Source organism: Perca fluviatilis, chromosome 11, assembly GCF_010015445.1.
Source record: "Perca fluviatilis chromosome 11, GENO_Pfluv_1.0, whole genome shotgun sequence".
In the NCBI taxonomy this organism is placed as follows: domain Eukaryota; kingdom Metazoa; phylum Chordata; class Actinopteri; order Perciformes; family Percidae; genus Perca; species Perca fluviatilis.
The window spans coordinates 16,103,718-16,119,150 of record NC_053122.1 but is presented as its reverse complement, the minus strand read 5'-3'; the positions used below and the strand labels follow the sequence as shown (position 1 = coordinate 16,119,150).

General features: G+C 38.1%; 2 protein-coding genes and 1 long non-coding RNA gene across 5 annotated transcripts; 1 reads left to right on the top strand and 2 right to left on the bottom strand.

Moving 5' to 3' along the window:
- Positions 1–632: 632 nt before the first annotated feature.
- On the bottom strand, positions 633–5,911 carry dnajb4 (DnaJ heat shock protein family (Hsp40) member B4). The gene is made up of 3 exons (XM_039816246.1): positions 5,400–5,911; positions 2,697–3,274; positions 633–1,486 (listed from the first exon to the last, which is right to left on the bottom strand). Exons 1-3 carry the CDS (start codon positions 5,608–5,610, stop codon positions 1,256–1,258), a joined length of 1,020 nt encoding a protein of 339 aa, XP_039672180.1. The 5' UTR covers positions 5,611–5,911; the 3' UTR covers positions 633–1,255.
- A 1,803-nt stretch (positions 5,912–7,714) lies between these two features.
- slc25a24l (solute carrier family 25 member 24, like) lies at positions 7,715–14,379 on the top strand. 3 transcript variants are annotated; one of them, XM_039816243.1, is made up of 10 exons: positions 7,715–8,185; positions 8,303–8,429; positions 8,864–8,951; positions 9,468–9,579; positions 9,708–9,866; positions 11,364–11,504; positions 11,589–11,717; positions 13,394–13,561; positions 13,657–13,795; positions 13,886–14,379. In XM_039816243.1, the coding sequence occupies exons 1-10, from the start codon at positions 8,063–8,065 to the stop codon at positions 14,071–14,073; spliced, it is 1,374 nt and encodes a 457-aa protein (XP_039672177.1). In that variant the 5' UTR covers positions 7,715–8,062; the 3' UTR covers positions 14,074–14,379. The 3 variants fall into 3 exon arrangements, with proteins under 3 accessions (XP_039672177.1, XP_039672179.1, XP_039672178.1); XM_039816244.1 differs by having other exon boundaries at positions 7,718–8,185; positions 11,607–11,717; XM_039816245.1 differs by lacking the exon at positions 11,589–11,717 and having other exon boundaries at positions 7,716–8,185.
- On the bottom strand, positions 11,359–15,433 carry LOC120568625. Its single transcript, XR_005640737.1, has 4 exons — positions 15,269–15,433; positions 13,436–13,577; positions 11,585–11,709; positions 11,359–11,456 (listed from the first exon to the last, which is right to left on the bottom strand). It is a non-coding gene; the product is annotated as an uncharacterized LOC120568625 (long non-coding RNA).

Genomic DNA, 15,433 nt, shown 5'->3' with positions numbered 1-15,433 from the left:
TCATACTTTATTAGTTCTGCTGAATCATTTATTTGATAGCTTTAGTTACTTTTAAGATTTTTAATACAACATATAAATCAACTAAGAAATTATAATGTATTATTATAGGTTTTGCCATGTAATAGTAGCTTATATTTGGCTTTGAGCTTTAAACTAATGAGCACAAATGTCAGCAGCCAAGTGAACCTCTCAAACAAGGACCACTGCCTCTGTGGGCCCCTGAGCCATAATGAGTGATGTGGCGTCCCCTGGTGGGAAAATGTACAGTAAAGGCCTCTGTGTTGGCAGCTGATAGCCAGCAGCTGGGACCAGACAGCTATATTTACACATTCATGGTTTTACCATTGGTAAACATTAAATGCAGTCAACATACTTTTAATATTTATCTTTGCACATCAGAATTATTACTGTATACGTTTTACAACAACAAAATATTCACATTTGACTACTAAAGCATAAGTCTGAAGAACCGTTTTATGATGCCCACTTTGTGTGCTGTTGCTATGCAGACTGTTCACTGACTAGCCTATATAGCGACGTTAACGGTTTTAAAGTGATGATTGTTAATACACGGTTTATTTGATGGAGGAGTCATCACATGCCTCCCCATAACTGAAACAGCTCAAGATCACTTCAGGTGTAAAGATTTATTTTAAAATTCAAGTTCAATATCTTCACATGTCAGTTTCTAAAATGCACATGATGATCCAGTTCATTCAACCACGTTTCTCTTGAATAAACTGTACACAGATTTTAAGACAGCCTGCAAAATTGAGGCTTGTATTTCTACATGACAAAATAAACACTGAATGAAAAAAATAACAGTAATAAAGCCTGTTAGATCTAAATGAGAGCAAGAAAATGTACTACACTGCAGTATTTCCAAGGATCACTGGGGTTTTTTGTGTGGCAACTGTAGACTCACTCACTGCCAATATTTCAAACAAAAAGATAAAGTGATTGTGGCAAAGACCCACATACATAAAATGTGTTTCTTTCAGATATCAACAACCCGGACAGTCTTTCACTAGCACTTATCAACTTGGCAGCATGCATGGTATTTATAAAAACACCATATAGCTCAAAAATAGAAATTGCACATTCGTCGTAGGGGGTCCATCTGTGAACTGTCAGAATTGTTCTCTTTTGTGTGTGTGTGTGTGTGTGTGTGCGTGTGTGTGTGTGTGTGACAAAGGTAACAAGGGCGAGCTCTGTCATGCGGTTATCTCCCCTCGTTCAGTCCGTGTCCTTCGTCCTACGCAGGTAAATGCCGTTTCAGGACATCCTTGGCGTTACCAGGCAACGTCTCAGGAAAGTTAACGTCAAACTCCACCACCAGGTCTCCTCTCTGTTCTGGATTTTTGGGTAAGGGGAGACCCTGTCCGGCGACAGTCTGTCTCATGCCAGGCTTGATGACATCCGTGATCTTCATGTTGCACGTCTTCCCATCTATCGTTGACACGGTAACGGAGCATCCGCACAACGACTGCAAATGATAGAAACATGGAAGTCAGGAGAACAGCAATTACACATGCATTTGTTCATTGGCTGAGATTAAATGTATGTAATGTATAATGTATATATGTAAACTAGTGCTGGGTAATATGGTTGAAATGAAAACCTTTATAAAAAATTAAATAAAAAATATTAATAAGGATGTCTTCGAATATCAATATATTGCACAAAATAGCAAATGCACACACATTCACAAATAAAATAAGCCAATACTGACTATATTTGACAGTTTAGAAAAGTCACATAATAATATATTGGCTATTATTGGCTATATAGATTTTTTTATTTTTACATAAACATAATTCTTTTTAAAGAATTCCTAAAGAATTGTCAACTTGTAATTTTTCTCTGGTAGACAAACTTTATAATGGACACAGTGTTTTCAGTATTTTTATTTACAAACCTACACAGGACTCTAGATATTTGAACACTGAGCAAATTATACAACTACTTTGACCAAACAGTCTTTGATTAAGGTCTATTAAATATATTTTCCAGATCTCTCAACCGCTAGACCACATCAACAGTCTTTTATTATAGGAAGTTTGCTCAGCTGTCGAGGAGATGGCTCAGTTATCATCACATGATAACAGGTGGTCGTAATCTCTCTATTCAAAGTTCATCTTTGGCATTGGACATAAAACAACCTCCTTTTTTCCTCTTTTCTTGTCTTACTGATGAACTGTACATGAACTGATTATTTTATCAAACTACTGTGATTTCAAACATGTGATTTCTCAGCATGATTCATATCAAAGATGATCTGTTGCTGTTTGCATACGTCGGTCACATATTCAGAGATGAAACAGTGAGATCTCAGAGTGTTGAAGAGTGTAGGAGTGTAAATCTTGCAATGTGTGCACGTGGGCAGTCACCACCTCTCTACCCTCCCTGTGATACAGCTTATATTTCTCAATGTTGATGATCTAGATTACATAAATGCACAGGCATAGTGTGTGTGTATTTAAGTACAATGCTCAGTCAGGAGTTTTTAGGCAGACTACCTACGGCTTATTGATTGTGACCAGGCTTTTTTTGAGCATCAGAGCTTTAAAGCGGCACTCTAAAGTAAATATGTGCTTGTTCTGAATCTCCCCTGTGTGTGACTAATCCATTTATCAGGCTCTATTAATACTACTACACTCAGTCATAAGTGGGTGCCAATAGAGAGAATTCCTCACCTGTCGTAAGCTTACACGCACAGGATACACAATATTCGAGCCCTCCCGCCTAAAGTGAGGGTGTGGCTTGTCCTTGATGACGAAAACAATGTCGGCAGGAATGGTATTGGGCGACTCGTCTCCCTCCCGCGGGAACGTGATCTTGGTTCCCTCTTTCCAGCCCCGCTTGATCTCGATAGTGAGAATTTTATCCTCATTGCGCATGGTCCTGCCGTCTGGATTTAGCCTTTTGCGAGAGATTTTCATCCTCTTGGTGCAGCCATGGAAGACCTCCTCCAGGGAAACCCTCAGTTCGTGGATGATGGCCGGGTCTTGCTTCCGGCGCTGCTGCCCTCCAGGGCCGACGTGCCCGTCCCGAGGGAATCCGTTTAGGTTGAAGTTGGTGAAGGAGCCAAAGGGGTCATTTCCGTCCACCTCCATGTCATCGTCTCGGCCATTGGCTTTACGCCCAAAGAACATTTCGAAGGGGTTCGAACCCCCGAAGAAAGTGGCAAATGTGGCGTGAGGGTCACCATGGAAGGTGTAGGTGAAGGTGTTGCCTGGTCCTTCACCACTGGGCCCATTTCCTCCCTTGAGACCTGATGGGCAACACATAGAATTCATCAGTCATCCTAACATTGACACTCAGCAGTGGGTGAGCATAATGCCACAAGTGATGCCTACTTTGTCAATCCAATCCACCAGATAGGTATTAGACCTGATACTGACCTTAACATTATTAGTCTGCACTACATGACACAGTCTGGAAAACATTCCAGGACACCACTGTCAAAGTCACTTAAGACATCAATGGATTCACTGAGTCTGTGTGGATTTAATTGATAAAACAACTGAAGCAACTGTACCCAAAACTACAGTTAAATCATTCCACAACCAGGAACCATGGATTACCAGAACCATCCAGAATGCCATAAAAACACACACACTGCAGCCTACAAATTAGGAATGCAGTCTTGGACAATTTTAAAACAGCAGCCTATAATGTGAGAAGAGCTGTAAAGGACTACAGGAAGAAAGTGGAACTACAATTCCACAAGGGCAACCCCAGACGCACTTGGCAAGGTTAAGAACTATGACAGATTACAAGCCCACCCCCTCCTCCTTGCTTTGAGGCCATCAGCAGCCAACAAGCAAAAACAGCTGAAGCAGAGGTTAATGGATGGGTGGGTGCACCTCTCACACCCATCTCCCTTTCTGAGCATGATGTCAGGAGGGCTTTTAAGCATGTGAACACCAAGAAAGCATCAGGACCTGACGGTATCACTGGACAGATCCTCAAACTGTGTGCTGACCAACTAGCGCCAGTGTTCACAATGATATTTATTCAGTCGTCGGCTCAGTCTGTCATACCCACTTGCTTCAGGAAGCCCACCATCATTCTGAACGACTACGGCCCAGTAGCACTCACCTCTGTAGTAATAAAAATGCTTTGAAGGACTAATTACATCTGCTCCTAACTAGCCAGCACAGTGGACTCATTATAGTTTGCCTACCATCCCAACCGATCAACAGAAGACTCCATAGCACACATCCTCCACACCACCCTATCTCGGAAAATCGGAAAAGAAAGGAAGCGTGAGATCGCTGTTCATTGACTATATTTCAGCGTTTAACACCATAGTTCCCTCCAGGCTCGTCACAAAGCTCAAGGACCTTGGATTAAATTCCTCACAGTGCATGTGGATCATTTACTTCCTGACAGGCAGACCCACAGGTGGTAAGAGTAGGCAGACAAAACTCTTTCACCCTCATCCTTAACACCGGGGCACCCCAGGGCTGTGTTTTGAGTCCCCTGCTGTACTGACTGTATACACACAACTGTGAAGCCACTTTCGACTCCAACACCATCATCAATTTTGCTGACGATACAGCTGTGGTGGGCCTGATCACTGACAACAATGAAAAGGCCTACCTGAAAGAAGTAGAGGACGTGACCCACTGACAACCTACTCATGAATGTCGGCATTCATGAGTATGTTTGTCCAGTAGCAATGTTAAAGAACTTGCATTTATCACAAATAAGGCATATAGATACTCTGTTTTGACTGTCTGCATGGCTTTTGTGAGCCTTTAAAGACATATTGTACACATTTCCAGGTTCATATTTTCATTTTCAAGTTCTATTAGCAAACATTTGCATGCTTTACTGGTAAAAAAACCCCACCTTGTTTCACTTATACTGGCCCCTTTTGAAGATGATCAGCACCTTTGCTACATTAAATAGTAAAATAAGGTAAATTTATATGCCCCCCTTAATTAATAATTATTGGATGTAGAAATGATCTGTGGTCTTTTACTTTCCTCACATCAAACATGCTTCCTACCCATATCTGTTCAGATACTACATAGGACATTAAGTACATAAAGGCTTTGACATAATCAAAATATTTTTTTCTATTTCAACACCCACATTTGTAAAGAAAATCTGTGGTGGAAATGATGGCAAGCCTTTATTTCTCTTATAACTGCAGATATAATGTAGCTAATCCATAACTAGTGTGCAATAGCTATGCATAATAAAATGTACAGAATTGTAGGCCTATGATCTGCTAACCATCTGTTTTCTAAACCTGATTACAGTGTTTGACTTGAATTAAAGCCAGCTGGGTTTATAACGGGTTTATAACGGTATATTGAAGGTGAATTAAAAACCATCACAAACGGTAAAAAATGTAATTCAATGCGAAAAAAAAAACACATTACCTTCTTCTCCATACTGATCATAAACTTCTCTTTTCTTCGGATCACTGAGGACTTCATATGCCTCAGCGATTTCCTTAAATTTCTCCTCGGCGGCTGCAGACTTATTTTTGTCCGGGTGCCATTTCAACGCTTGTTTTCTGTAAGCTTTCTTAATATCCTCGTCTGTGGCTCCTTTAGAGATACCCAACGTTTTATAGTAATCTTTGCCCATTTTCACGTATTCCCGATAATGAAGAATAAAATAGAAAAAAATAAAAAAGGAGGGGGAGCTGGCAGACTGGACTGATGGTCGACGGATGGTTGTCACAGCAGTATAAGCAGCCTCAGTCTGGACAACTAAACAATAAGAAGCCACAGACAGATACACAGTGCAGGATGAAAACCATTTAGAGGCGGTTAGTCAACGCTGTGGACCTTCTGCTATTTATCCGTGACTGGATGACCCTCTTTAAATAGCTACAGCTCCCTCCTCCCCTACATCCACAGCGCCAACGTCAAGTTAAACACAAGAAATAATTCTGGTTCCGGTGAGCAGAGCGCGAGCCCGTGTGTGTGTGTGTGTGTGTGTGTGTGTGTGTGTGTGTGTGTGTGTGTGTGTGTGTGTGTGTGTGTGTGTGTGTGTGTGTGTGTGTCAGGATGAGCTGTGAGTGGAATACATGTGATTTAGGGCAAGTTAGCTCATTGGGTAATATTTATCAGAATTGACTACAAAATGGTCATCACCAGAGCCATAGAGATATTCACTTTGGTCATCACTAATCGTTCATGGCCGAATTAACCTGCTGTGTCTGGGGGCAAAAATGCTGCTGGGCTACGAAGTGCCATGTGCTCAGTGCTGTATGTATCCAATTTATTTAGTATTAGAGCACTGCAGAATGTTTTGTTTCTGAAGCTTGAAAAGCTATGAATTAAATATCCTACATGGCTTTAATAGACAAATGTATTTGACGCATCGTGATGCATCGAGATATCGAATCAAATTGAATCGCTGACATGATAATCGTAATCGAATCGGGAGATCAGTGAAGATTCACACCTCTACTCACAAGTGATTTTTTTATGTTAAAGTTTTTTAAAAGAAATTTTACTCTTTGCAGTCTTTGCAGGTCCTTGTCCCATGTTGGATTGAATGTATGGTTTCATCTATGATTGTTTGTTTGTGAGTATTTGTCCAACTAAAACAATCTTACATATGCAAAACAAATAAAAAAAATTCCGATTGCTTACACACTAATATGAAAAGTATTACACAATTATTAAAACCTTACACTCAAGGAGCAAAACATTGGCCCACATGTGCACCACTATAAACACAATGTCCTCCTCACACTTTTTGCAATACAATACACACAGTGATTTGCAAAACACTAAATACACTTGTATACATTAGACACAGAAGTACATCATGATGTCACTTCCTTGAAATTCCAAAGCACTGACTTTGATATTACCACATCTATGAGCCGATCTGTGAAACACAGCCTTCAGGTACGCAAACACATGATTGCTTAATTGTAGACACACCAATCAGGTTTAAGCACTATAAAAATGCAGCAGGTAAGTCTAGTATTTTCTGTACTGTATTTTTTTTTACTGTAATTGTAACCTGTACTGGATACAGTATATTATGTTTGTCTGTTGTTTGCTGAGTTAACAGTGTTATGCACACTACTGTAGTAGCATGAACACTGGGACATGTTTTGTTTGAATTCTCCATGTTGACATGTTGACTGATTTGGGTATATGTGGAGAGAAATACATTATATTTTCCTCAGTCTGCAGCATTGGTCTAGTGTAGTGTTTGGTAACATATTGTATATTTGCACTTTCTATGTGTACTTCATTTACAGTACTCTAATCACTGAGAAGTAGAATTGCTAAAAGTGTTTTAGGTTAGCAACAGCAGTGTGTAACTGGTTCAAACAGAATTAAGTGTGTGTATCATATGGTAACAAAATATGGTTTTTTTTTATAAATTAGTGTTTAGTTTTTGCAAGAGTGTTTCATTTTGCAAAGGGTCTGAGGTGTTCTGCTAATTGGGTATGTGGTTGTGCTAATTGTGTGAAGTGTTCTGAAAAACTGGTCCCTGTTTTCAAAATAGTGCAATCGGAAAAAAAACTGTAAATACAAAATAGGCCCGAGTAGTAGCCTTAAAATAAACAAAACTAATGAAATAGCTTATTGTAGATAAGTGTGTGTGTGTGTGTGTGTGTGTGTGTGTGTGTGTGTGTGTGTGTGTGTGTGTGTGTGTGTGTGTGTGTGTGTGTGTGTGTGTGTGTCATTATTGACCCCTACCTCAGCATGTATTATCCACACCATTCCCATTGTATCCACCTGTCTCAACACATCACCCTAGGCCCACATATAGAGGAGAGGGCACAGTGATGATTGAAGATGATGTTGAGCTCTTGCAGCAACAACGCCTCCTGCTGCACCAGAGAGAACATGAGTTTTTCTCTCTCTGAGCTAATGATAAAAGCGCTCATGCTGCATTGGCACCTTGGCACTGAGCCCTGCCAATGAGTCAGCGTCCGAGCAGAGCTGCAGGTCAATAGTCGCTGATACTTTTCGATGCATTTATTTCTCGCCTGATGAAACGGGCTGCATTTTTTTTTTCAGCATCCTGATTTTCAATCTGAGGCTAATTTGTTTCTTAACGCACCATGGAGCAGTTTCGTGATTTATTTGCTAAACTGGATCAAAACGAGGATGGGTTTATAACCGTGTCGGAGCTCCGTGATGAAATGAGGAAACATGGGATCCTCTCAGCGGATGAAAAGGTCCAGGTAATATTCTTATCTTGTTTATTTTTTATATTAGGCTGTGTGTATGTGCCAGGCTGTAATTTCATTCAGTTATTCATTCAAGCACTAATCACCACAAACCTGCTGATTTTCTCCTAGAATATAATTGATTCTTATGACAAAGACAAAGATGGCCTGTTGGATTATAAAGAGTTCCTCAGCTACATGATGGACAGAGAGAGGAAATGGAAAATTTACTTTCATGACCTTGACAAGAACAAGTGTGGTGAGTGGTAACAGACTTCTCTCTTAAAAAAAATAATGTCTCAAGAAAACATCAGAAAATACTATAAAGTACAATAGCCTTGTTGAATACCTACTACAAAACACTATATAAGGATTGTTTTTACACCTCTTATTTATTGGTCTCCTTTAAACAACACACTGTTTTACTGATGTAGAAGTTGAGAAGTCCAATCTGAGCACATTCTTTATAAACCACCAAAAATGTTAATTCTTTGACAATAAAGTGTATTTTCAAGGTCAGACAGGAAAGACAGACGTGCATTTGACTTGTTTATGGTACACAATAGACAGTACACAGCACTACAGACTGATCTTTGCAGTTTACAGTTGACAGAATCACTTCCCAGAAACATAATAAATGGAAGAGCAGTACCAGTACCTGTTTGTAATTATGTGCATTTCTTCTCTGATCAGGAGTCATTGACCAGGAGGACATCATATGTTTGTTTAAGGAGTTAGGAGTGGTCATATCAAAGCCGAATGCAAAAAAAATAATTCAAATGTAAGATTTTTTTTGCCCACTACCTCATGGATTCATTGCTGAATTTAAAAAAGCATTAATTTATGTGAACTACAACACTTTAACAGTTGTAGTACTGGCTTTATCTGAGTTCAGAACACATTGGTGCTTTCTAAACAGGTGTTAAATTGTATAAATGTTGGTGTCATTGTACAATTAGGTGTACTTATTGATACATTATCACAGATTACTTTATAAATGGTTATATATCTTGATCAATAATATACATCATAATGCAAGTAAAATAAGTTTGGACTCAGTACCTGGCAAACCTTTGTATTTCTATATTATAATGACTTGTTACTGCCCTTTCACAAATCAGTTGCTTACTGATCAATAAAGACATAACCAGCAACTTTTAAAACTTTTCTTAATATGCATTTTGTAATGTGATACTAGGATGTTTTAGATGCAGTTTGATGACAAAACATACAGCTCGTCATTAAGATTCTTTCATGACCGTGTAATAAAACAAACCAACAAGTGTCTATCCACCAGGATGGATAAGGACAGTTCTATGACAGTGGACTGGGGTGAATTCCTGCACCATGTCATCCTGAACCCTGTGGACAACATCGGGGAGCTGGTGTCGTCATGGAAACACAGTCTGGTGAGATCTTCAGGCAGCATCATGATCATGTTACTTTCAATGATGTGCACAAACTATGATACATCCACTTAAGCATGAGTAATAATAACAGAATGATGAATGTAGTTGCTCATTTTGTCTGTCTGTAGGTTTTCGATGTGGGTGAGAGTCGTGCAATGCCCATCGAGTTCCCCGAAGAGGCTTCTGGTTTTGGTGCGTGGAGGACGTTCATTCTTGCAGCAGGTCTGGCAGATGCTGTATCCCGAACTGTGACGGCCCCCATCGACCGCCTTAAGACCCAACTCCAGGTCTGCTTCACTATCAGGTGCTACTTTATTAAAGCATGGGTGGATTTATTTGGTTTCACATGATCTGCTATATTTACTAATGTTCAATCCCAGGAACGTGTTACAACCCAGTAAATTATAATGTTATACGCAATGCAAAACACACACAGAAACTCCTAAGCTAGGCATGGCAATGGCTCAACTGTTGTAATAGTGGTGAATTGGTGGAATGGTTAAATGTTAAAACATGTGACACAGAATCCATGGAAACAGAATGAGCTTTGAGCTACAAACTCACAGGTTTTGATATGATTGTTATTTCGTATGAAGCTCAAGTTTGAGATCCAAGTGCAGTTGTTCAATTATTATCAAGCTTAAGTATAACTTGTTCTATTTGCCGACTGAGGAACATAATATGTGGTTTAAAAAACTATGAAGTGGTCCTTTAAACTTAGATTATTATTATTATAATTATTATTATATACTTTATACTAGTCTTTGGAGGAGCATTCAACATCTGATCTGCTTTTTTATGTGGTTTGGTAGCCTAATTTTACCAAGCATAACCCAAACTGCAAAGAATGAAAACTTGAACCAGAAGTGTCTTGATCTTTGTAATAACATGACCTAGTGTTACAGTACAAAAAAGGGCTGAACCTGTTTTTACTTTACTGTGTCTGGGAGTAAAGATAACCTGTTACCAGCTAGCCTACCTTGTTTTACATAATTTGCCTGTTCCTGATACTGGAAGAGTATTCAGTTTACTGCATGTGGCAAAACGACATGCATACAGGAGAATGAGTTTAGTGCTATGTTTTGAAAATCGCTTTAAGTCAATGCTTCTCAAAATCTTTTATACAATTTATGCTAAAGTAGTCTGCAAGTAGTCATAATTTTGAAAAGATTACAGGTAGCATATAATTATGCTTTGATAATACTACTTAAAAGGCCTAGATGGTGTAGTGCTAGTGAGATGTTTGTGTCTACATACAGTAAGTTAATACACTTCAAGCTGTAGTAAGAAATCTTGTGAATAAATGCATCCGCCGACTTGATGAATAAGATTATCTTGGTCAAATCAAACATCAGATTCAGTACTGTTCGTTGTCAGTCTCAGATATAGAGACACGGGCACAAATGCTTCTTTTTAGTAGGAGTATAGATGATGTATTTATATATATTATATTATAATTTTTTTGAAATTTCATATTGAAATGAAATGAAATTGTGCTTCTGGGATTATTTATATATTAAGTGTTGCATGTATTGTGCTTTCATTTTATTGGTTCATGAGTCTGTAATAAAGTATTATTATTATAATACATAATGGCATAATGTTTCTCTGTAGCTGACACATGAGAATTATCATTATCACATAATTATTTTTTTTTATACAATGTGAGACCCTGTTATTTTTGTTGCATCAATTATTTTTCAGGCTGAATCTCATTCCTGCACATTAATTGCAACTGTCTATGAAAGTGATTCACATTAAATTGTTTCCTGTGTGCTCTGTAGGTTCATGGATCCAAAGCCTTTTCCCAAGGCTTTCAGGAGATGATGAGGGCAGGTGGTCTTCGGTCGATGTGGCAAGGCAATGTCGTCAACTTGCTGAAAGGAACGCCACAGTCAACGCTACAGTGTCTTATCTACGCCCAGGTGAGGCATAAAGTAGCAGACAAAATCTTGAGTGTGAATTATTGATGCACCAGTTTCCTATTTCTTATTGACAAGCTTACTCAGGGATTCTACTTTGTCCAGATGAAGGTGTACACTCAGAACAGGAACCAGGAAACTCTGACGGTGCACCAGCGTTTCGGCTTGGGTTGTGTGTCCGGTGCTGTCGCTCACGCTGCCTTCTACCCTTTAGAGGTATTAGAGATCTACATTATATTTATTATTATTTGATACCTTTAGTTACTTTGCGAATTTAGATTATTAATACAAAATATAAATCATAAATAAGCTGCAACATGATGAACACAGTAATGGATCAATAAATCCAAAAACCCCAAGAATTTAAATGTATTGATTTTGCTATACTACAGGCAAAAAGCACTATAGCTCTCATCTGGAAGAAAAGGGAGGCACCTACAATTGGCACTTGGATCAACAATATGGAGTGGTATGTCTATGGAGAGATTAATGTATATACTAAAAAAACAAATTGGGCGTGTATGAGAACATTTGGAAACCATTTGACCAATTTATAATGCATTAATAATAAATAAAATATTTGCATTATTCTGAAATAGGCCATTCTACATAATGTACTTTAAGTATATTTTGATGCTAAATGCTTTTGTAATTTTGATTTTGAATGCAGTACTTACCTGTAACAGAGTATTTCTACACTGTAGTATTGCTATTTTTACTTCCAAAATATCTGAGTACTTCTTCCATCACTGTGGGTAATAATAATGTGCACAAAAAGTGCATGAAACAAATCCTGCACACTGCTATCTTGCTGCCATTCTTCATTGACATGAAAATGTCATGTACAGTATATAATAAAAAAGAATTGGGAAAAAGTTTTATCTTTCACATTCTTCAAGAAGTGAAAAATGTTGGCTGTGAAAATTACACCCCCTTTTGCTAATTTCACTGACTCCCATTATGAGAAACTGAAAAGTTTAGTAACATGTACCACTGTGCACCGCTTATTCATACAAATGCACTGAAAAACGATTCTGATTTGCTTCAGTCCCTTCCGTCTGACAGTGCCAATGTAGAAGTACGGTAATAACGCTGGCTGTTCCAGCAATGGCGAACAATTGCTATTGCTCCTACAAATTGTTATTATGATAATACAATTGTCATGTTAGCGTCAATGTTTGGGTGTGTCCCATTCTCAATGGTGTGAAATTAGGCTGGTAAGAGTTCACTAAATAGTTGTCTGTGGTATTCATTGATTTAGATGCAGATAGAACTATTCCCATTCCCTAGGTGTTGAGCCTTGAACCCATGAAGTCAGAAAGATTAGTTACTTACTGTTTGATTTGAGTAAAACCTGAGTAAAAGCTACTTCAAACACATATTTGCTGTTTTACATGATCAATTAACCTTTTATTTTATTTATTGGTTATAAGGTTGTTGTAAGACCATTCCTCACATATTACTGGTTAGTTGTGCTACTCTTCTGTAATATTGGATGCATCCAATACACTTTCAGTTTCAAACAGACTTGATTGTTCTGAAAAGAAAATGTGCAATACATCCATATTTGAAGCTAATAAGAGACTTTGTGAGGTTGATAAATGGGACTAATCTCCTTTATGTGCAGTAATCCCACCAATGGCTCTAATGGTTGTGATCATGTAAAGAATGTGAAGTAGCATAATTAAATATAGATTTGTGTGCATATCATTTAAATTGATAGTAATGTGAAACATTTGGACTTTTATTTTGGAAGAAATTTTAGGAAAAGCAGCAGTGAGTTATCATTGACTGAAGCACCATTAGCATTATTAAAATTAGCATTATTAAATCATAGTAAGTGTATGAATGGAAGTTTATTTTAATCTCTGTCCTCTTTGTCTCCACTACAGGTGCTGAAGGTGAGGCTGAACCTGCAGCAAGCTGGCACCTACCATGGTGTTGTGGCATGTGCCCGAACCATTTACAGACACGAGTCGGTGTCCTCCTTTTACAGAGGATTCAAGCCGAGCATCCTCTGCATGATCCCCTACGCAGGTGTGGAGTGTGCAGTTCATCAGGTGAGACAGAACAGCACTACAGAACACAGATAGAGAAACATATGATCATGTGGTATGTTTAATAGATATCTTCAACTATTTGCTTCTTGTTGCAGTCCATCATGAACTGGGCAAAGAGTGATCCAGCCTACAACAGTGACTCCAAACTCTTTTTCTTCAGTTTTGTGGCCTTCGCCTCTGGACAAATTACCAGTTACCCACTGGCAGTAATTCGGACTCAGCAGCAAGCACAAGGTATAAACACTTGCATTTCTGTCACACGTTTTGAGATTATTTGAAACAAGTTGAGATGTTTTACTCATTGCCATTTGTCTTGTTTTGCAGCTTTCAGCTCAGATTCACATCCAGCCTCAGGTGTATTACAAGGACTTATAGGGATATATGAAAGACGTGGAATTAGAGGATATTATAATGGAATGGGTGCCAGCTTTGTCAGGGCTATTCCATGTGCTCTGATAAATTACACTTTAACTAGAAAATTGGAAAATCTGGTTTCCTCAACTGAGTCTTGAGATTTGGCACAGAGGTTGTTTTCTTTGGAACACAAATAAAACAAAAACTGTGAGCTCTTATTTAATTTACTTGGCTGAAGACGTGTGTAATTCAACATTCTATAGCTCTGTTCTGTAGCTTTTTCCTAGCTTTTCTTTCTAATTTCTATAATATATCTTTTTAAATACAGCACACCTCATGGATGCACAGTTGACCTGAAATTCTGAATTTGACAATATGAAATAATTTCCTACTTGAGACTGGGTTGTGTAAATGAGGACATGTGTGTGTGAAGTGTGAGCTGTACAATAAAATGTTACTTCATAGTAGGGGTCAGGCACCTTCTTTCCCATTTATCATTAAACAATGTTATAATTTTCTTTGTAATGAGTTTGAACTATGTCTTACAGGTGTGAGCAACCTTACACATTTTCTTTTTACAAAAAAAAGGCAGATAGTGGATTTAAAAGTGATATGACAAAGGTTGCTAACTTATCTATACAGTTTATAGAAGGGCAGCCACATTTGGAAAAATCATAACATTACAGGACTATGGCAAATTCCTTGTAAAATGTGTAATATTCAGTATTATAACAAACATAAAACATAACGTTATGAAATATAGACTAAAGCAAAAACATTACCAGTTGCAATAATAGATGCAAATCTTTACAATCTATTTCTTGTTAAAGAAACAGCTACAAATGAGTAGCCTATTAACCTCAGTTAAATACAATAAATTCTACATAGTCAGAGGTGGGAAGTAAATAAGTAGGCTACATTTACTAGAGTGGTGTAGGCTACTTAAGTACAATTTAGAGGTACATGTACTAGAGTATTTTAATTTTCTGCTACATTAGACCAATACTTCTACTCTACAATTCATTGGGAAATGTAGGCCTACTTTACTGCACAATATTTATTTGACGACTGTAAAATTGCAGATAAAGGCTGTCATACAAAACCAGTTTAAAAAATATGATGCATTGTTGTACATTTTAACAATCCATAAAATTCAAAATCTGTATTTTTATATATTTTTAATCCAATACTATAACTCTGACAGGGACAATTCTGCCTACACGACTACTTGGCAGTGGTGGGAAGTAAGTAGGCTAGTAAATTTGTTCAAAAATGGTTGCTCCCATTAGTCACTTAGACACAAAAACATAGAAAAATATGGTCCAGGTTGAAAAATACCAAAATTACCCTTACTTAACTTTAGTATAGAAGAAGAATTTGCTTAAGTATTTCCATTGTCCGCTACTTTATACTGTACTTCTACTCCACTACGTCTCACATAGATATATATCTATGTACGTCTCAGAGAGAACCGTGGTCGTTATCGCGATACTTTATTTTACCGCGAGTTTTCCTGTC